This window comes from Stegostoma tigrinum, chromosome 7 (genome assembly GCF_030684315.1).
Source record: "Stegostoma tigrinum isolate sSteTig4 chromosome 7, sSteTig4.hap1, whole genome shotgun sequence".
In the NCBI taxonomy this organism is placed as follows: Eukaryota; Metazoa; Chordata; class Chondrichthyes; order Orectolobiformes; family Stegostomatidae; genus Stegostoma; species Stegostoma tigrinum.
The window spans coordinates 96,764,836-96,787,255 of NC_081360.1; the positions used below are offsets into that span (position 1 = coordinate 96,764,836).

General features: G+C 45.9%; 1 protein-coding gene across 3 annotated transcripts in view; it reads right to left on the bottom strand.

Moving 5' to 3' along the window:
- The window catches only part of sema5ba (sema domain, seven thrombospondin repeats (type 1 and type 1-like), transmembrane domain (TM) and short cytoplasmic domain, (semaphorin) 5Ba), a 329,573-nt gene that overhangs the window by 12,338 nt on the left and 294,815 nt on the right, over nt 1-22,420 (bottom strand). For all 3 annotated transcript variants that reach the window (XM_059647532.1, XM_059647530.1, XM_059647531.1), the window contains 6 exons: nt 22,011-22,236; nt 19,552-19,770; nt 15,664-15,834; nt 9,544-9,693; nt 7,594-7,632; nt 5,526-5,734 (listed from right to left, as the gene is read on the bottom strand). In XM_059647532.1, coding sequence (XP_059503515.1) covers nt 5,526-5,734; nt 7,594-7,632; nt 9,544-9,693; nt 15,664-15,834; nt 19,552-19,770; nt 22,011-22,236 — 1,014 coding nt within the window. The remainder of the gene's footprint in view (nt 1-5,525; nt 5,735-7,593; nt 7,633-9,543; nt 9,694-15,663; nt 15,835-19,551; nt 19,771-22,010; nt 22,237-22,420) is intronic.

Below are 22,420 nucleotides of genomic sequence, written 5' to 3' on the forward strand. Positions count from 1 at the left end.
GGATTATAGAAAGCAAATTCCACTCCTGCCCGGCTCAACAAAAACCTCATTATCAGTCTAGGTTCCCTCAAATCTTTGAAAGAATCTCACATGCACAGAAGACGCCATTCAGTCCAGCTTGCCTGTGCTGGCTCTTTGAAGATATTTATGGACTGGGGAAGGTTGATGGGATATTGCAGCAGTATGCCATTCCACCTGTCAAGCCTTCTCCACCAATTAATAAGATTGTAGCTGATTGGGTGTATCCTCAAATCCGCATTCCCACTTACCCTTATGCTGACCATTCTCCCCCTTCATTATTAATAATTGACCTACCTCACGGATCATTTGAGATTGGAAGAATGAGAGGTGTTCTCATTGAAACATGCAGCATTGATAAGAGCCTTGAAAGGGTGAACACTTGAGAGGATGTTTCCCTTTGGGAAAATGTCCAGGACCAGAGGACATCATCTCAGAATAAAAGGGAGCTAACTTAGGGCTGAAATGAGGAGGAATTTCTTCTCTGCAAGAGTTGTGAGTCTTTGGAGTTCCTTGCCACAGAGAGCTGTGGAGGCAGAGTCCGTGCGTATATTTATGGCTGAGATAGATAAATTCTTGATCAGTCCAGGAACCAAGGGTTACAGGGAAAAGGCAGGAAAGTGGATGCAAGGAACATCAAGATTCTACTGAGCAGGCTCAAACAGCCCACACTCGATCCTGTTCCCACTTTTATGGGTCTTATGGTCTCTGCCTTCAAAATATTCAAAACCCTGCTTCAATTGGTATTTGAGAAAGGAAGATTCAGTGCAAGGGCAATTGGGGATGGGCAACAAATGCTGGGTGTGCTATCAATGCCTAAACCCATGAATTCATAATGCAAAAACAAAATTCCACTGCTACTGTTTTTGCTTAATTCATTCACAGGATGACGGCGTCAATGGCTAAGCCAGCATTTATTGCCCAACCCTAATTGCCCAGAGGGCAGTTAAGAATTAACCACATTACTGTGGGTCTGGAGTCACATGTAGGCCAGTCCAGGTAAGGATGGCAGTTTCTTTCCCGAAAGGACATGAGTGAACCAGATAGGTTTTTCCCAACCATTGGCAATTCATGGTCATCATTAGACTCTGAATTTCGGAAGGCTTTTAAAAATTGCATTCAAATTCAAACATTCTGCCACGGCAGGAATGGAACCCAGGTCCCCGGAACATTAGAGATAATGGGAACTGCAGATGCTGGAGAATCCGAGATAACAAAGTGTGAAGCTGGATGAACACAGCAGGCCAAGCAGCATCTCAGGAGCACAAAAGCTGATGTTTTGGGTCTGGACCCTTCATCAGAGAAGGGGACAGGGAGAGGGTTCTGAAGTAAATAGGGAGAGAAGGGGAGGCAGACTGAACATGGATAGAGGAGAAGATAGGTGGAGAGGAGAGTATAAGTGGGGAGGTAGGGAGTGAATAGGTCAGTCCGGGGACGACGGACAGGTCAAGGAGGCGGGATGAGGTTAGTAGGTAGGAAACGGAGGTACGGCTTGAGGTGGGAGGAAGGGATAGGTGTGAGGAAGAACAGGTTAGGGAGGCGGGGACAAGCTGGGCTGGTTTTGGGATGCAGTGGGGGGAGGGGGCGAGCTGGGCTGGTTTTGGGATGCAGTGGGGGAAGAGAAGATTTTGAAGCTTGTGAAGTCCACATTGATACCTCCGGAAGGCAGACAAGGGTGGGGATGGAAAAATGTCTTGGGTGGTGGGGTCGGATTGTAGATGGCGTAAGTGTCGAAGGATGATGCGTTGAAGCCGGAGGTTGGTGGGGTTGTACGTGAGAATGAGGGGGATCGTCTTGGGGTGGTTGTGGCGGGAGCGGGGTATGAGGGATGTGTTGCGGGAAATGCGGGAGACGCGGTTTAGGGTGTTCTTGTCTGCCCTCTGGAGAGACCACTCTCTCCCTTGTTCGCTCCACACTGCCCTCCAACCCCACCACACCCGACACCTTCCCCTGCAACCGCAGGAAGTGCTACACTTGCCCCCACACCTCCTCCCTCACCCCCATCCCAGGCCCCAAGATGACTTTCCATATTAAGCAGATGTTCACCTGCACATCTGCCAATGTGGTATACTGTATCCACTGTACCTGTTGTGGCTTCCTCTACTTTGGGGAAACCAAGCAGAGGCTTGGGGACTGCTTTGCAGAACACTTCAGCTCGGTTCGCAATAAACAACTGCACCTCCCAGCCGCGAACCATTTTAACTCCCCCTCCCATTCCTCAGACGACATGTCCATCATGGGCCTCCTGCAGTGCCACAATGATGCCACCCGAAGATTGCAGGAACAGCAACTCATATTCCGCTTGGGAACCCTGCAGCCCAATGGTATCAATGTGGACTTCACAAGCTTCAAAATCTCCCCTTCCCCCACTGCATCCCAAAACCAGCCCAGCTCGTCCCCTCCCCCCACTGCATCCCAAAACCAGCCCAGCTTGTCCCCGCCTCCCTAACCTGTTCTTCCTCTCACCCATCCCTTCCTCCCACCTCAAGCCGCACTTCCATTTCCTACCTACTAACCTCATCCCGCCTCCTTGACTTGTCCATCTTCCCTGGACTGACCTATCCCCTCCCTACCTCCCCACCTATACTCTCCTCTCCACCTATCCTTTTTTCTCTCCATCTTCGGTCCGCCTCCCCCTCTCTCCCTATTTATTCCAGAACCCTCTCCCCATCCCCTTCTGTGCTGAAGGGTCTAGGCCCAAAACGTCAGCTTTTGTGCTCCTGAGATGCTGCTTGGCCTGCTGTATTCATCCAGCTTCACACCTTGTTATCCCTGGAACATTACTTGGGTCTTCTGGATTAACAGTGCAGTGATAATACCTTCAGTTTAGTTATAACTACCTCCCCTACTCTTTCCCTTATCTTCTTCTTTAGGACTGTCTAATGATTATTGGCCCAAAAATAGCAAAGTGCTGCAAATGTTTACATTGAGTAAGGTGAGGGGGCCAAGCTTGAACTGACCTCAGCTCAAATACTGATTCAAACCCAATTAATTTTTGACATGAGGACAGTGAGAAGATGCTGCAATTGCGCTCCTCAGAACATAGAAAGCTGCGTGGAGCGCTTCAAAATTGTGAAGGATTTTGGTAAATGGATGAGGAGAAACTGTCTTCACTGACAAAGGGAGCCAGTAATCCTAAAGATTCAGATTATAGATAATTTGCAAAAGAAGATGAGAAGGCTTATCTTTAAGGCAGTGAGTTGATTTGATCTGCAGTTGAAGCAGATTCAGTAATAACTTTTAGAAGGGAATTGGATAGATACTCAGAAATGGGAACAGTTTCAGGTCTGCTAAGATAGGGCAGGAGGAGAACAATAAATTGGATCGCTCTTTTAAGGGCCATCACAGGCATGATGAACCAAATGGCCTCCTTCTGGACTGTATCTTTCAAGAGATGACCAAACAACACTTGTCTTTAATGCTCTCCAGCAACATCACAGGGCCATTGCAAAAGGAGGCCATTTGGCTCATCTGGGCGTGGAATGTCCTGCCTGCAACAGTTGTCGATTCACCAACTTTAAGGGCATTTAAATAGTTATTGGATAAACATATGGATGATAATGGGATAGTGTAGGTTAGATGGGCTTCAGATTGGTTTCACAGGTCGACGCAGCATCGAGGGCTGAAGGGCCTGTACTGCGCTGTAATGTTCTATGTTCTATGTTCCTACAGCACTGTACTAATGCTGTAGCACTGTAATCAGATTGCACTTTAGGAAGTGCTGCATTCAGTGTGACTCCAGACTCACCCCAATATAGTTGATTCTTAAATGCCCTCTGAAATGGCCAAGCAAGCCACTCCGTTCAAGGGCAAATAGGGATGGACAACTTATCCTGGATTTTCCAGTCATGCCCACATTCACTAGGGCAAAATAATATGTGCTGATTGAAGAATTAGTGATGCAGCAGATGATTAATGTCATTTTTTATGAATAAAAGGTAATTATCATAGTCCTACTAGATCATGGAGCTGCTCTCCCATTAGAGAGAGGAGAAGAGACAGAGAGAGAGAGATTTAACCAGAGGGTCACCATGCCTCAGGTGATGGCTGAGGTTGGGAAAAGGAGCCCTTCATGATAACCACATGATTGTAGGATTGGAACCCACACTGTTGGCAATGTTCTGAATTGCAAACTAGCTGTCTAGCTAACCAAGCCTCATTAATTACTAGGGGCATTGCACTCAAGAGATGGGGTGGCTCAGAGATTAGCACTGCTGCCTCACAGCACTAGGGACCAGCGTTCAGTTTCACCTTCAGGTGTGTTATAGTTTCCTCCCACAGACCAAAGATGTGCAGGTTAGAAGGATTCATTGTGCTAAATTGCCCACAGCAACCGGGGATATGCAAGCTCGGTGGATTAGCTGTGGGAAATGCAGGGAGACAATCTTGTCCACTCTGACTCTCCAAATGAGTAATTCACCCCATCCATTTTCCCCCTAACTCCCTGCAAACATGCACATTTTCCACAGACCAGTCCGATTCCCTTTCAAATGACTTGATTGAATCTGACTTCATCAAAGAAAACCCATCCCATTCAAGGATGACACGAGGACTAGCGATTACCAGACTAAGGGTACGGACAGTGAATTGAACTGAATTGAATTGGATTGCGTTGGATTGAATTGAATTAATTTAGCTTCATTGTCACATTGGGGTCATTTAAGAGACTGCTGGACATGTATATGGTCACAGAAATTTGAGGGTGCATACATGAGGATCAATGGTCGGCACAACATTGTGGGCTGAAGGGCCTGTTCTGTGCTGTACTGTTCTATGTTCTATGTTCTATGTTCTATGTACTGAAATGAGTACAGTGAAAAGCTTACAGTTGCCACATTACAGCGCAATCTTGGATATAAAGGTACCTAGGTACAGATACTTAAGGTAAAATTCTTAGGAAACAAAAAAAATTAGAAAAGTAAAGAGATATAGCATTATAGATCATAGGAACAAATTATAAAAATAAAGAAGTGAAAAGTTCACAATATCAGTCTTTCTGGTCCAATGCTAACCTCAAAGGAGCACTCCATTACCTTGCTGTGTATGCACTGGACCCAACAACATGGGCTGAATGGCCTGAAACACAGTGCCCGGGGGTTAGTGGCGGCAGAGCCAATGAATGATTTTGAAAAAAAATTGGATGGACATTTGAGGAAAATCCAGTACACCTGCTTGGCTATGGAGAGGAAGAGATGATGGCCTAGGGGTATTATCGCTAGACTGTTAATTTAGAGACCCAAATAACTAAAAAATATGAAATTAAGAATCTAATGATGACCATGAATCCATTGTCAATTGTTGGGAGAAACTCATCTGGCTCACTAATGTCCTTTAGGGAAGGAAACTACCATCCCAACCTTAATAACATGACAGAAGTGTTGTAGGAGAAATGCAAAATGTCAGTTTCAAAGCAATTGGGAGAAAAATCAATCACAAACAGGTCAGCCCAAATTAGAGAATTGCATTTGTGAATTTAGAATCGGTCACCCAAATGCAAAACCCATTACCTTGATTTCCATTGGATTGTAGAGTTCATTCTTGTTACCCTGACTGCTGCCTTTGTAATTCAGATGGTTGTGAGTGGTCGGATGAATGACAGTGGACTCCTGAGATTGTCTGTGACATCGCTGGCAGTACGCATATATGAGCAGGGTGATGAGGGTAGCACCCAGGAAGCAGGAAACTCCAGTGGCAATCAGGTGGTAGACACTAAAGGCTGAATGAATGAATGGTTAGGATTTTAAGAGCTACACCAGACTTAAAGACATAATCTACTATACTATAATAGAACGCAGCCAGGACATGATGTTCCTCATCAATGAGTTATCATTCATCCAACTCAGAAGACATATTGCTGTGAGGTAGAAGCATTGTTGTAACACCCTGTAACTCAATCCTTAAGTATGCAGCATTGTCTCCTGAGTCCTCTCTCTGTAAACTAACCCTCACGTACACAGAACATAATAAGTAAGAGCTGAAATAGGCCATTCCCCCTTTGAGTTTCTTCCACCATTCAGTATCACGAGTCAATTGATTGTAGGCTTAAATCCACTTTCCTGCTTATCCACCCCCTCCCTGCAACATAATCCTCATCTCCCTTGTAGATGCAGCATCTGTCCAACTCAGTCTTGAATGTCGAGCCATGCAGCACAGAAACAGAACCTTCAGTCCAACCAACCCATGCCGATCAAGTTCCCCGACCAAACTAGTCTCACCTGCCTGAACTTGGCCCATATCCCTCCAAACATATTCACTGATCCAGCTCTATTGCTCTCTGTGGGAAAGAATTCCAAAGTTTAATGACCCTTTGACAGAAGCAAGTCCTACTCATCTCTAATTTAAATGGGAGACCCTTATTTTGAAACTGTGTCCCTTTGATTGTGATGTTTCATTAAGATCATCTTTCATTCCTCTAACCTCCAATGAGTACAGGTTCAACCTGTTTAACATGCCAGGTTTAGTAAGAGTAAAAACAGAGGAACCTCATTTACTGAGTAAAGGTTGGTAACCAGACAGCAGAAACTTGAGGTGATTGGTAAAAGAACCACAGGTGAAACAAAGGTGGAAATAAACTTCTTAATGCTTTAAATGGCTAGATTTACAAAGGCACTGTCTAATAACCTGATGAATAAAGATTCAATAGCAGCTATCAAAAGGGAATTGGGCAGATTACTCAGAAAGAATGCAGGGATGTGAGGAAAAGGCAACAGTGACAGAGCTTCAGAGTGGGACTAACTTGATTGTTTTTGACTGAGCTGGGATGGATATGATGGACCAACTGATCTCATTCTGCGCTGTATCATTTTATGATCCCAAATGGTCTGCATTGGGAGAAAGTGAGAAACAGATCAACAAGAGTAGGTCATTCAACCCTTTGAACCTGCTTTTCCCTCCAATAAGATTATGGCTGATCTGATTTTAACCTCAACTCTACATTCCTGCACATCCCTGATAACCTTTCATCCTCTAGATAATCAAGAATCTATCTACCTCTGCCTTAAAGTTATTTAAACATATCTGCATCCACCATCTTTTGGGGAAGGGAATTCCAAACCCTCTGGGAGAAACAAGATTTTCCTCATTTCTTTAGAAGGGCAACATTTTATTTTTAAACTATGACCCCTGTTTGTAGCTTCTCCTACATGATGAAACATACTTTGCACATTCACACAGTCAAGTCACCCAGGATCTTATATTTTTTTTTAAGTCATCCATCATTCTTCTAAGCTTCAGAGGATACAGGCCTAGCCTTTTCTCATAATGCAATTCACTCATTCCAGGCATCAGAGCATGAAACCCGATGTCGCTGTGGATGGGAGATAGCGACGTAACTGGGAGTGGGATCCAGTGAGAAACCTGGAAACAGCAGATTTTGATTTGCCTGCAAATGAAGATACTGATGAATCTGGGAATTAAATATATTGGTCTCACTGGAAATGAGACGTAACAATGTAACCAAGTAAGGAATTATTATGGAAATTTCTGGGGCAGTCTCAGCATTTACTGGTTACAAAAAAATGCCCCAATCTTTCATGACTCCAAAGACTTACAAACCAATTCTGTGCCAGGACTCACCTCCACAGCTGCTGTCACTCCCAATAGCTGACTGGATCACTGCAGGAGAGAACAAGAGTAATATTTAACCTCAGAGCAGTGATACCTCAAAGCCCAACAGCGCTAGATTCTTAAATCCCAAACAAAAGTCACATCAGTGCATTGTTGGTGTTGCTGGTTGAGTGATCAAGAAGTCTGGAAGTCGTGAGACTATAAGTTCAATTACCACCATGACAATCTGAAGATTGGAATTCAGTGAATTCAGTCAAAAAAAAATCTGGAATAAAAAGGCAGGTATCAATGTGGCCATAGTAATGTCACTGGCCTAATAATCCAGGCTAAATGGGATAGGGGCATGGATACAATTCCCACAATAGCACTTGATCATAGAATCCCTACAGTGTGTAAACAAGTCTTTTACCCCAACAAGTCGACACCAACCCTCAGTGCATCCCACCCAGACCCATTCCCCTATATCCCACATATCCCTGAACACTACAGGCAATGCAGCATAGCCAATCCACCTAGCCTGCACATCTTTGGACTGTGGGAGGAAACTGGACCATTCGTAGGAAACCCACGCAGACTTGGAGAAAGCATGCAAACTCCACACAGACAGTTGCCTGAGGGTGGAATCAAACCCGGGTCCCTGGCGCTGTGAGGTAGCAACGCTAGCCACTGAGCCACCGTGCCATGCGTTGACTTGAATTAATTATTCTGGAATTGGAAGCTAGTCTCAGTAGTGGTAGCCATGACAACCATCATTGGTTGCTGTGAAAATACACCCCATTTGGTTCACTAATGGCATTTTGGAGGAGGAAGTCCTGACCAGGTCTGGCCTGCCCTACCTGTGACTCCAGACCCACCGCACTGCAGTCGATTCTCAACTGTCCTCTGTAATGGCCCTAATACTGCCACTCACAGTAAGGGCAATTCAGGAAGGGCAACAAAATTGTCAATCCCGGCCAATGCCCACTTTCCAAGAAAGAATAAAAATTAAGCTAAATGGAGCTCTCAGACTGTCAAACAAATCCAACTGTTTTACTTGTTCTGGTCTGGGCCCTTATTGTAACTTCCTTGCCAACATGTTTCGCTCATAACATCTCACGGAAGTGGCCCACTGCCCCTGAAATAGGAGCGTTTTCTGTCCCAAAAATACAATGGGTTTTGAGTGTTAGGCTCCCCATTATGATCTGTAGGGCAGTCACTAATTTAAAAATACAAGGGATCAGGTTGCCGTTCACATTGGTTAAAGAGACATCTTACTCTAACATGCAATCCTGTCTCTCAGAAATAACCTCTCCGAATGAATATGACCAACTTTGAATTTCAGTCTCTCTCATTAACTAATTCAACACAACAAGATCCCATGGACTGCAGTGAAATATCGAGATGCTCACAAAGCAGAAGCAGGTCATTCAGCCCATTCAGACTGTGCTGGCCAAAGGAAAAGCTAACTGCCTTTCAGCTTTAAGTCTGTAGCCTTATAGGTTATGCCACCTCAAGACCTGCATTTATATGGTCCCCTTCACAGCCACCAGATGTCTCAAAGCGAGTTAACAGCAGATGAAGCACTTCTGAAGCATAATTAATGTTGTTATGTACAAAAGCTAGCAGCCAATTTTCACACAGCAAAACCCCACAAACAGCGATGTGATTATGAACAGAGGGTTTCTTTCTAAAGCTGTCAGATCACCGTCTGGTGAGGAAGAAGAGTGGATTTCCATTTGGATGATGCTGAGGTTGTTACAATCATCCTTAGTTCAGAAGAAAGATCGTACAGGAGAGTGAGCCAGCTAGTCTGAGGACTGATGCTAACCAGTCACTAGGTATTTTACCCTCCTGGACATTGAGTGACATCAGGTAGAACCACAGATGTTCTCTATGCAGGAAGATTGGACGATTGATCTTTCTCTAAAACTAAGTTTCCGTTTTGAGGAACAACATGGGACAGTTCATGACAACACTCACCTGGAATTTCATTATAGAGACACGGCCGAAACTGGGTGCCGTTCCCCACACATTGCACTGCCCCAGGGCTCAGAGTTTCACATCGGCGACTGCGGAACTGTGTGTCTTCCTCGTTGCACAGGCTCCATTCACTCCATACCGACCAACCACCTTAAAAATCAGAAGACAATCTTTTAAATTTCCAACATCTTTGAAAGATTCCACTGTAGTATATCTACACATTCCATGAAGAAATTGCCTTCATCAAGCAACTTTCATGTCTGTCAGGAACATCTTGGAAAGACTTCACTCACAATGAATTACTGGCAAATGGTGATAAAAATATGTTACATTTGTCATTCTAATCCAGATTTCCAGAGTCCTCCATGCCCTCACCCCTCCCTATCTATGTGTCTTCCTTCAGCCTCAAGAAGTTCTGATGAAAAGTATCTGGACTCCAAACATTAACTATGTTTTCTTGCACAGATGCCACCAGACCTGCTGAATTTCTCCAGCAAGTTCTGATTTTGTTTTGGTTCTCCAGCATCTGCAGTTCCTTGTTTTATTTTTGTAGTGATTAGATTGAGGTTGGCCAGGTGGATCAACTGAATGTGAGTTCCCTGATTGGGGCGATTAACCTAGGCAAAACAGGGAGCCCTGGCTGACAGATATAAACAGGAGTCTCAGGGATTCTCTTGACTATAGGGACTGGCTCTGAACAAGCTGGTCAGAGTCCATGTACTGTGCACATGTAAATAAAGGGTGACATGATGACAGGATACCAGCCTCTACGGAGTTATTTAATTTTAGAGGGATATGGAACCCCAGATATAGAGAGAGGGAATGAAAACCAGAACGAAGGAGGTAGCGAGAGACAGAGTGAATCAGGATAGCGATCCAGAAGATAGCAAGTCACAAATAAATGGAGAGTCAGACAAACAAGGGAGAGAGAAACAAGGGAGAGATAGAGGGAACAAACAACGTAGGCCCAACAGCTAATGAGCCAAACAAACAGAAAGAAAGAGATATTCAGACAGATGAGAGTGAAAAAACAGCGAAGAGAAAGCCAGAGATACTCTATTTAACCATTTTTCTTCCTCTTGTATGCAGGACTGAACACACAGATGCAATTTCATTATTCCAAAATTGCTTCTGCAGCGTTCTGGAGGACAGGGAAATCCATTCTGAAAATGTGTAGAAAATGGACTGTGATGCAAACGAAGTCAGGTCTGTGTCTAATGTGCTGATGACACAGTGGTTAATCATGAGATGTTTTGAGCAATAGCGATGCAGGCTATAGAATATTTAGTTTGAGAACTGCAAGAAAATGCTTGTGGCTATTCATTTATCCAATTATCGACGTCTTTCTGCAGGAACTAGAGTGGAGATTCTTGCGCATAAATCTTAATTAATGCGGGTAATTTGGAAAAAGCTTCTCATTATTTCTAATAACACACTTTGACAAGGGAGAGTTACTGCGGTCAACTTGCAACTTTTTGATTCTCTTTACTGAAGTTGCTCAGTGTTTTGATTTCTAAACTGGCTGCAGCTCTGTACACAATGGGATCATTTGGTGCTAACCATTTAACAGTCCCAGCTGAGGTTAGTGAAGTGAACCACTGCGGAGGAGAGGGAGCAGTGAGCCTAAATTTTCATTTAGATCGGACAATTGAACTTGTTATGTTCCTAAGATCACCAACAGGAATGTGTTCGACAGGCTGAATGGCAGCTCCTCATTTCCTAAGCTCTGAGGAAGTAGAACAAGCATCTATATAGCACCCTTCAAGATCACAGGATGTCTTAAAACGTTTTTGCAGATAATTAAACACTTTTAAAACCCCAGTTGTTGTAATCTCGGAAATGCAGCTGTCAATTTGACCACAATTTGGTAATAGCCAGTTCATCTCTTTGTGAAGCTTTGTGATCACAAATGAATATGGGACAGGCAAACTCCCTTGTTTGACTGATGTTTATCTGAATGTATAAATGGGTCCTCTATTTAAGGTCCCTCCACAACATGGCACCTCCAACAATGTCATAATCATCAGTGGTTCCTTGCAGACCAAGGTGACTCTCTTCTACTCTCAGAGTGAGTCCGCAGGTGGCTATACAGACCAATGTGACTACCACAGGCTCTGTAACACTTGGGGCAGGTGGTGGTCATGGGAAGGGATGGGGGGAGCATTAGTGTGGCATTTTTTAAAATGCATTCATTCATGGGATGTAGGCGTCGCATGCTGGGTACTGCCTGTCCCTAGTTGCCCTTCAGAAGGTGATGTGAGCCGCCTTCTTGAACCGCTGCATTCCAGCCATTAGGGAGGGAATTCCAGGATTCTGACCCAGCGACAGTGAAGGAACGGTGATATATTTCCAAGTCAGGGCGGCAAGTGGCTTGGAGGAGAACTTAAGGGTGGTGGTGTCCCATGGATCTGCTGCTCTGTCCTTCTAGATAGAAGTGGTTGAGGGCTTGGAAGGTGCTGTCTGAGGATCTTTGGTGAATTTCTGCAGTGCATCTTGTAGATAGTACACACTGCTGCTACTGAGTGTCAGTGGTGATGGGAGTGAATGCTTGTGGATGTGGTGCCAATCAAGCGGGATGTTTTGTCCTGGATGGTGTCAAGCTTTTTGAATGTTGTTGGGGCTGCACCCATTCAGGCAAGTGGGAAGTATTACGTCACACTCCTGACTTGTGCCTCGTAGATGGTGGACAGGTTTTGGAGAATCAGGAGGTGAATCCTGGTCTCTGACCTGCTCTTGTAGCCACTGTATTCATGTAGCAAGTCCAGTTGAGTTTATGGTCAATGGTAACCCCAAAAATGTTGATAGTGGGGGATTCAGTGATGGTAATACCATTGTCAATGGGCAATGGCTAGATTGTGGAGATGGTCATTGCTTGGCACTTATGTGGCACAAATGTTACTTGCCATTTATCAGTCCAAACTGGATGTTGTCCAGGTGTTGCTGCTGTAATGCGCAATAACTCCTGGCCAGCCAGCAACGCCCATGTCTTACGAATGACTTAAAAAAAAGACGAAAGCTACGATGACCAAGTTACAGTGCTACAGAATTCCATGGACTCACCACCCTTTGAGTGAAGACATTTTTCCCAGCTCGTGTAGGGGATAAGAAATGTTTGGATGGATAAGGTCAAGGACAGGCAAGTAGGACTAGTTTAGTTTGGAATTACGGACAGTATGGACTGATTGGGCCGAAGGATCCGCTTCCCTGCTGTATGACCCTGTGATGGTCTGCCACATGGATCCACAGCCATAACGTTAACTGTCAATTGCCCTTTGAAACACAGATGTGCTACTAAATGAGCATCGCTACATAGTGTCCATCTCCCATTCTGCTCCTTACTCTTGCACATTGTCTAATCCAAATAATTGTCCAATACTGTCTTGAATACATTAGTTGAACCTGCCCCTACCACATTTCCAGGCAGTATATTCCATACCCTAACTACTCACTGAGTGAAAAAGGTTTTCTTCACTTTATCTCTGCTTCTTTTACAGATTACTTTAAATCTATGCTGTCTCAGTCTTTTATAAATGGCCTGGCTGACAGTTCAAGGCAAATTAGGGACGAATGATGAATGTTAGATTTGTCACAAAATGATAAATTTAGAAAGGATCCATGATTTGTGTGCTGAGACGCTCAAAGCACAGGCTTATGTTTCGAAGTCACTGAATTCTCCCTATACCTCTAGGGCCTGGGTCTGTACGGAGGCCTGACAGAGCAGTGATGCAACAATAGCTTGTAAAGCATGTACTTTTAACATAATCCTTCAGCAGAGCATAGGAAATAGCAGCAGGAGTAGGCTATTCGGCCCTTCAAGCCTGCTCTGCAAGTCAATGTGATCGCAGCTGATCATCTTACTCAGTCCCCTATTCCCTGATTATCTCCATATTTTTGATCCTTTTAGCCCTAAGAATTATATCTCGCTCCCTTGAAAATATTCAATGCTTTGGCCTCAACCACTTTCTGTGACAGAATTCCACAGGGTCACCTCTCTCTAGGCGAAGAAGTTTCTCCTCATCTCAATCGTGAATGGCCTATTCCATTTTCTGAGGCTGTGGCCTGTGGTTCTGAACTCCTCATCACAAGCTCAATCCTGTGAGAATTATGTAGGCATAGAACATTGAACATACAACAGTACAGCACAGTACAGGCCCTTCAGCCCATGATGTTGTGCTCAACTTTTGCCCGAAACCTAAGGTCTATCTAACCTCCACCCCTACCTTATACTATCATCCATATGCCTGTCTAATAGCCGCTTAAATGCCCCTCGTGAGGCCAACTCCACTACCCTCTCCAGCAAAGCATTCCATGCCCCTACCACTCTCTGTGTAAAGAACTTATCTCTGATGTCTCCCGAGATCTATCTCCACTCACTTTAAAACTATGTCTCCTCGTGAAAGTTACCTCCACCCTAGGAAAAAGTCTCTGGCTGTCCACTCTATCTACACCTCTGATCATTTTGTACACCTCTATCAACTCATCTCTCATCCTTCATCATTCTAAAGAGAAAAGCCCTAGCTCTCTCAACCTTTCCTCATAAGACCTTCCCTCCATTCCAGTCAACATCCTGGTAAGTCTCCTCTGCACCTTTTCCAACGCTTCCATGTCTTTCCTGTAATGAGGCGACCAGAACTGGACACAATACTCCAGATGTAGCCAAACCAGGCTTTTGTACAGCTGGAGCATAACTTCACGGCTCTTGAACTCAATCCCTCTATTAGTGAAAGCTAACACACCATACGTCTTCTTAACAACTCCATCCACCTGAGTGGCAGCTTTCAGGGAACTGTGAACATGAACCCCGAGATCCCTCTGCTCCTCCACACTGCCAAGAGTCTTTCCGTTAACCCTGTACTCTGCTTTCAAGTTTGTCCTTCCAAAATGAATCACCTCACACTTTTCAGGCTTAAACTCCATCCACCACTTCTCAGCCCAGCCCTGCATTATATCAATATCCCTTTGTAACTCTGTATCTATGAAATTTCCCCCTTGCCCATTCTTCTAAACACCAGAGAGTAAAGTTTCTTGATACTTCAATCCTGTCATCCCATGGTTATCAAAAGAAAAGAGTATTAAGACAGATGATCAAAGCCTGGTCAAAGAGTTATATTTTAAGCAATATCTCAAAGGAGCAAGAAAGTTCGAGGGGCAAGGAGGAGTGGGAGGCAATTCGAGACAGCGGGCTGTGCTGTTTCCCAAAGTTCTGCCTGAAGTGGGCTTACTCTACTGAAAACTAGTGTCAGGTTGATTCAACATCAATTGTCAAAAGGCCCCAAGGGTGCCTTGGCCATCACTATTCATAGCTGCAGGTTATGACATAGATGGGTAAGTGTCTGCTGCCATAACAACCTGGACTCTGGAGGAAACAGTAACATCCTAGCCATGGCCCTCTGCCAGAACTAGTGAAAATGAAGGTCACAGTCATGGCCTGAGACACTATGATGAGGACATTTGGCTACAATGGGGAACGAAACTGAATGGAAAGACCTTTTCTGCCATCCAAGGGCTTCATAGCCAATTGAGTGACTATGGAACACAATCATCTGGTGTTCGCAATCTCCCTTCAAGCCTTCCATGGCCAGAGCTGCATTGAGAATGTGATGAACTTCCTTATTTCAAAACCAATGTGTGCGACTCTGTTGGGTCGGTGGGTTTTGTGATACTCCTCCCGATGCGAGAAATCCTGCCTGTTTTTATGGAATTGTAAAAGGCAAGGCGAATGCACTGGTGCAGACAAAATAAGTGTTGACCAGCTTTGTTTGTCTCTGCCTGCTGTACCTGGTTTTATTCCGAGGAACCGAGAGACCAAGTGTGAGAGGAGGTGATGTTGAACTTCTGTAAGCTACTTGTTAGGTCTCAGTGGAAGTATTGTGTACACTTGTGGGCACCACATTATAGGAAAGATATGAATGCTTCAGAGAGAGTGCAGGAATGATTCCGGGGACAAGAAACTTCAGTTAAGAGGATAGATTGAAGATGTTTGGACTACTCTCCTCAAACAGAAGGGCCAAAAGAATATTTGAGAGATATTTTCAAAATCACGGGCCTATCAAACCTGTCACCAGATGAAATGGCATTCTCACAACCTCCTGTCTCTATGAGGCTCAACGTGCAGCCTACCTTCACAGGCCTGAGTGTTGCAGAGAGCCTCCTCTGTGTGCAGCCCGATGCAGATATCTCCGCCATTAGCTGGCACTGGGTTGGTACAGGTCCGTGTACGTTGGTAATGTCCACCTCCGCAGGTTGCTGAACACGAGGACCAAGGAGACCAACACGACCACGCTCCCTTAACTGGAAAACATGGCCAGGTCAGAGAATGAGAGTTAACAGTTAGTCAAGGTGGGCCAACAAGTAAATCGTCCAGCTCACTCACGGCTCAGTCACTCAGAAGGTGGTGATCTGCAAGGCCCACTCCAGAGAATTGAGCAGGAAATCTAAGCTGACAATCCCAATGCAGCAATGGGTGTACTGAGGGTGCATAGCACTGTCTGAAGGTCAGAACTAAGGGTGCACAGCACTGTCAGAGGGTCAATATTAAGAGGGTGCTGCATGGTCAGAGGGTCAGTACTGAACGAGTGCTACACTATCGAAGGGTCAGTACTGAGGGAGTGCTGCATTGTCACAGGGTCAGTACTGAGGGAGGTCTGCATTGTCACAGGGTCAGTACTGAGGGAGCGCTGCACTGTCAGAGGGTCAGTATTGAGGGAGTGCTGCACTGTCAGATGGTCAGTGTTGAGTGAGTGCCACACTTTCAGAGGGTCAGTGCTGAACGAGCTCTGCACTCTCAGAGGGTCAGTGTTTAAGGGAGTGCTGCACTGTCGGAGGGGTCAGTACTGAGGGAGCACTGCACTGTCGGACGGTCAGTACCGAGGGCGTGCAGCACTGTCAGGGGGACAGTATCGAGGGAGTGCTGCACTGTTGGACGGTCAGTACTGAGGGAGTGCTGCACTGTCAGAGGGTCAGTACTGAAGGAGCGCTGCACTGTCGGAGAGTCAGTACCGAGGGAGTGCCGCACTGTTAGAGGGTCAGTACCAAGGGAGTGCTTCACTGTCAGAGGGTCAGTACTGAGGGAGTGCCGCACTGTTAGAGGGTCAGTACCAAGGGAGTGCCGCACTGTCAGAGGGTCAGTACTGAGGGAGCGCTGCACTGTCGGAGGGTCAGTACTGAGGGAATGCTGCACTGTCGGAGGGTCAGTACCAAGGGAGTGCTGCACTGTCGGAGGGTCAGTATCGAGGGAGTGCTGCACTGTCGGAGAGTCAGTACCGAGGGAGTGCTGCACTGTCAGAGGGACCGTACTGAGGGAGTGCTGCACTGTCGGAGGGTCAGTACTGAGGGAGTGCCGCACTGTTAGAGGGTCAGTACCAAGGGAGTGCTGCACTGTTGGAGGGTCAGTACAGAGGGAGTGCTGCACCGTTGGAGGGTCAGTACCGAGGGAGTGCCGCACTGTTGGAGGGTCAGTACAGAGGGAGTGCTGCACTGTTGGATGGTCAGTACCGAGGGAGTGCTGCACTGTCGGAGGGTCAGTACCGAGGGAGTGCTGCACTGTCGGAGGGTCAGTAACGAGGGAGTGCTGCACTGTTGTATGGTCAGTACCGAGGGAGTGCTTCACTGTTGGAGGGTCAGTACCGAGGGAGTGCTTCACTGTTAGAGGGTCAGTAACGAGGGAGTGCTTCACTGTTGGAGGGTCAGTAACGAGGGAGTGCTGCACTGTTGGAGGGTCAGTACCGAGGGAGTGCTGCACTGTCGGAGGGTCAGTACAGAGGGAGTGCTGCACTGTCGGAGGGTCAGTACAGAGGGAGTGCTGCACTGTTGTATGGTCAGTACCGAGGGAGTGCTTCACTGTTGGAGGGTCAGTACCGAAGGAGTGCTGCACTGTCGGAGGGTCAGTAACGAGGGAGTGCCGCATTGTCGGAGGGTCAGTACAGAGGGAGTGCTGCACTGTTGGATGGTCAGTACCGAGGGAGTGCTGCACTGTCGGAGGGTCAGTAACGAGGGAGTGCCGCACTCTTGGAGGGTCAGTACAGAGGGAGTGCTTCACTGTTGGAGGGTCAGTAACGAGGGAGTGCTGCACTGTTGGAGGATCAGTACCGAGGGAGTGCTGCACTGTCAGAGAGTCAGTACCGAGGGAGTGCTGCACTGTTGGATGGTCAGTACCGAGGGAGTGCTTCACTGTTGGAGGGTCAGTACAGAGGAAGTGCTGCACTGTTGGAGGGTCAGTACCGAGGGTGTGCTGCACTGTCGGAGTGTCAGTACTGAGGGACTGCTGCACTGTTAGAGAGTCAGTACCGAGGGAGTGCTGCACTGTTTGAAGTTCACTACTGAGGAAATGCCACACTGTCAAAGGCTTAGGGATGAGGGAGTACTACATTGCTGGAGGGTAGGCTGGCCTCTATTTATTCTGCAAACCATAATGCCAAAAAGAAATGCATTATTGGATCATTAATATTTGTGTGAGTTTCCTGTGCATCAATTTGCTGTCATGTTTCCCACCACCCCAGGTGGGTCAAGGTTTCAAATCTATCTCTCTAGAAATCACCTCTGTTTTGTTTACTGTTCTACTACTTTTGATAATTCCCAGATTGTATTGTAGTTATAGTCCAGATCATTGCTTCTCCACCTCATTAAGATACTAATTTTCCAAGGATTGTGTGGTCTCCTTATTTTCCTTGTCAAAACACACCACCTTACACTTCAAATATGTTTCTAATCAATCAGTTCAAAGCTGGTAAGAAAGACTGCTGGAGCAGTTGAGATTTGAACCAAACCTCCTGGATTAGAGGGAGGAACACTATCACTGCACCACAAGAGCTCTCCCACTTTACATTTAACAGTAAGAGTGATTTGTTGATTTTAAGCCCCTTAGCAGTATTTTTTGGCATTCTTCTCCAATACTAATTATAGTCTTCCACTTGGTGTCAATTGCAAAACTTATAATTCTTACTCCCGAGACAATAAGACCATGGTGCCAATTGAAATAGGAAGAGGTGCAGGCCATTCAGCCCCTTGAGCCTACTCCGCCATTCCACAGGATCATGGTCGATCTAACATTCCTCACCTGCACTTTCCTGCCCTTTCGCCATGACCCCTGATTCCCCAGCTGATCAAAATCTCTCTATCTCTGCCTTAAATATACAGGTGTTTGTTCTCTGCCTCCTCAGCACTCAGTGGTAAGGAGTTCCAAAGACTCTCAACTCATGGAGAGAAGAAATTCCTCCTCATCTCTGTCTCAAATCGGAGCCCTCTATTCTGAGACTCTGCCCTCTAGTCCTACACTGTCTCATGAGGGGAAACGTCCTCGCAGCATTTACCCTGTCAAGCCCCTTAAGGATCCTATATATTTCAATGAGATCACCTCTCATTTGTCTAAACTCCAGGGAGTAGAGTCCCAACCTATTTAACCTTTGTTCATAAGACAGTCCCACCATACCAGGGATCATCCGAATGAACTTTCGCTGAGCTGTCTCCAATGAAATAATACCTTTTCTTAAGTAAGGGGACCAAAACTGCTCACTCCAGATGTGGTCTTCCCCAGCACCTCGTACAATTGAGGTAAGATTTCGTACTTCTATACTCTAATCCCCTCGAAATAAGGGCCAATATGCCATTAGCCTTCCTGATTACCTGCTGCACCTGTGTGCTAGCTTTCTGCATTTTATGTACAAGCATCCACTTTGTACTCGGAACCAAAAGAACTGCGGATGCTGTATTAATCAGAAACAAAAACAGAAGTTGCTGGAAAAGCTCGGCAGGTCTGGCAGCATCTGTGAAGAGAAATCAGAGTTAACGTTTCAGTTGTGAGGAAGGGTCACTGAACCTGAAACGTTAGCTCTGATTTCTCTTCACAGATGCCTGCAAAGCTTTTCCAGCAACTCCTGTTTTTATTTCCCACTTATTTCAGGTCTTTTGTTCTCTCTTCTGAGATGAACAACCTCATGATTCCCCCCCATCCCCACCCCCAACTGTACTCCATTTGCCAACCTTTTGCCCACGAATTACATGATCAGTTACCTGGGCAAGGCAGCTGGTTGCAATCCTCATACTGAATGTCAGCTCCTGTGCAGGGCAAACCTCCGTTTCTGGGCTCGGGATTGGTGCAACTCCGTCTCCTGGTCTGAAAACCCATCTCACACTCACGGGAGCAGGGTGACCATGGCAACCAGGGGGACCAGCCACCATCAATCCTATGGAGGGACTGCCGGCCGAACTTCAAAAGATCATCGACGAGGGCTGTGTGAGGCAAGGGAGAGGGGTCATGTAACAAGATGCGTGTCACGTTACCAAGGCAGAAAGCTCAGAGAATTGTTACAATATAGCAGGATGCCATTCAGCCCATCATATCCGCATTGGCCATGTGATTGAGCATTTCAATTAATGCCATTTTCTTGCCTTCTCTATAAAACAGAAGAGCAGAAGTAGGCCATTTGGTCCATTGAGTCTTCCCTGCCATTCAGTTCAATCATGGCTGATCTGATAATCCTCAACTCTATTATTTTTGCCTTTGCCCAACACTTTTTGATTCCTTTACTGATTAAAAATATGCCTATCTCAGCCTCAACAGCCCTCTTCTGTAAAGACTTCTACAAATACACCAACTCTTGAGGGAGGTAACAGTTTCCCTGACAACCCCTGACTCTGAGATTATACTCTCTGGTCCAAAACTCTCCTACAAGGGGTAACAAGCTCTCCACATCCACCCTGTCATGAACTTTCAGAATTTTATTTGTTTCAATAAAGCCCCCTTCCATTCTTCTAAACTTCAACCAACTCAACATCTGCTCATAAGATAGTCCCTCTATACCTGGTAAATAAAAACCAAAAGAACTGTGGATGCTGTAAATCAGGAACAAAAACAAAGTTGCTGAAGAATCTCAGCAGGTCTGGCAGCATCTGCAAAGGGAAAAACAAAATTAACATTTCAGGTCCGGTGATCCTTCGTCAAGCCTGAAATTTAACTCTGTTTTTCCCTTCACAGATGCTGCAAGACCTGCTGAGCTTCTCCAGCAACTTTGTTTTTGTTCCCTCCATACCTGGGATCGGCCGAGTCAACATTATCTGGAGTGCCTCCAATGTCAGTACATCTTTTCTTAGCTGAAGGGACCAACTGTTCACAGTATTCCAGGCATAGTCTGACTGGTGTTCGATAGTTTTAGCAAGATCTTCGACATCTATACTCCATTCCCTTTAAAATAAGGGTCACATATTGATTTCCCTTCCCTACTTTCTGCTGAACCTGTACACTGGATTTTGGTGATTATGGGCAAGGACCCCCATGTCCTTCTATTCTGCAGCTTGTCCCATTTAAATAATATTCATCGCTTTTGTTCTTCCTTCCAAAGTGCATCACCACACATTTTCCCATATTATACTCCACCTACTGAGTTTTTGTGACAGCAAGGTGTAGAGCTGGATGAACACAGCAGGCTAAGCAGCATCAGAGGAGCAGGAAAGATGATGTTTCAGATCTAGACCCTTCTTCAGAAAATTGAGTCCACACCAACCCTCTGAAGACCATCCCAACCAAATCTACCCATCCATCCCTATCCTGTCTCCCTGTATTTCCCATAGCTAATCCACCTAGCTTGCATATCTTTGGATGCTATGGGCAATTTAGCACAGCGAATCCTCCCAACCTGCACATCTTTGGTCCGTGGGAGGAAACTATAACACACCTGAAGGTGAAACTGAACGCTGGTCCCTAGTGCTGTGAGGCAGCAGTGCTAATCTCTGAGCCACCCCATCTCTTGAGTGCAATGCCCCTAGTAATTAATGAGGCTTGGTTAGCTAGACAGCTAGTTTGCAATTCAGAACATTGCCGACAGTGTGGGTTCTAATCCTACAATCATGTGGTTATCATGAAGGGCTCTTCTTCCCAACCTCAGCCTTCACCTGAGGCATGGTGACCCTCTGGTTAAATATCTCTCTCTCTGTCTTCCCCTCTCTGTAATGGGAGTGCAGCTCTTTGATCTAGTAGGACTATGATAACTATTTTTTATTCATAAAAAATGACATTAATCATTTGCTGCATCACTAATTCTTCAACCAGCACATATGTTGCTGCTGGGAGTGTGGGCATGACTAGAAAGTCCAGGATAAGTTGTCCGTCCCTATTTGCCCTTGAACTGAGTGGCTTGCTTGGCCATTTCAGAGGGCAATTAAGAGTCAGCTACATTGGCGTGAGCCTGGAGTTACACTGAATGCAGCACTTCCTAAAGTGCAATCTGATTACAGTGCTACAGCATTAGTACAGTGCAAAAGGAGGCTGTTCGGACCTTCATAGCTGCACTGACTCTCCAAGACTGCTTGTCTCGTAAGGATGGCATAAAGGACATCAGTGAACCCAAGGGGCATTTAATTTCTCATTTTTAGTGAATTTAAATTTTACCATTTGCCACAGTGGGTTCCAAACACATGCCTCCACCCCGTGCTGAGTATTAGCCCAGGAATTAGCCACCAATCGCTTGACTTACTGTCTGTGGTGCACGCAGAGCTGCCATCTGCGGGACAGAAGCGGCTATCCACCCTTTTCTTGCCGAGCTGTAGATCGTGTGGATCTGCCAGTGGTGCCCGGCAGGTGTAGCGGAAACGCTGTTCATGGCGGGCTCCATTATGACTGATGTTGACCGGCATCCAAGGCGTCCACGGTGTGTTTCTGCGTACCTCTGGGCAGGAGTCCACATTGCAGGCCCTGTGCTCCTGTGGAGAGATGGACACAGACAGAGAGAGATCAGAGAGGAGATTGCCGAGCCTTTGACATTGATCTTTAACTTGTCATTGTCTACAGGAATAGTGCCAGATGACTGGAGGATAGCAAATGTGGTTCCCCTGTTCAAGAAGGGGAGCAGAGACAACCCTGGTAATTACAGACTAGTGAGCCTTA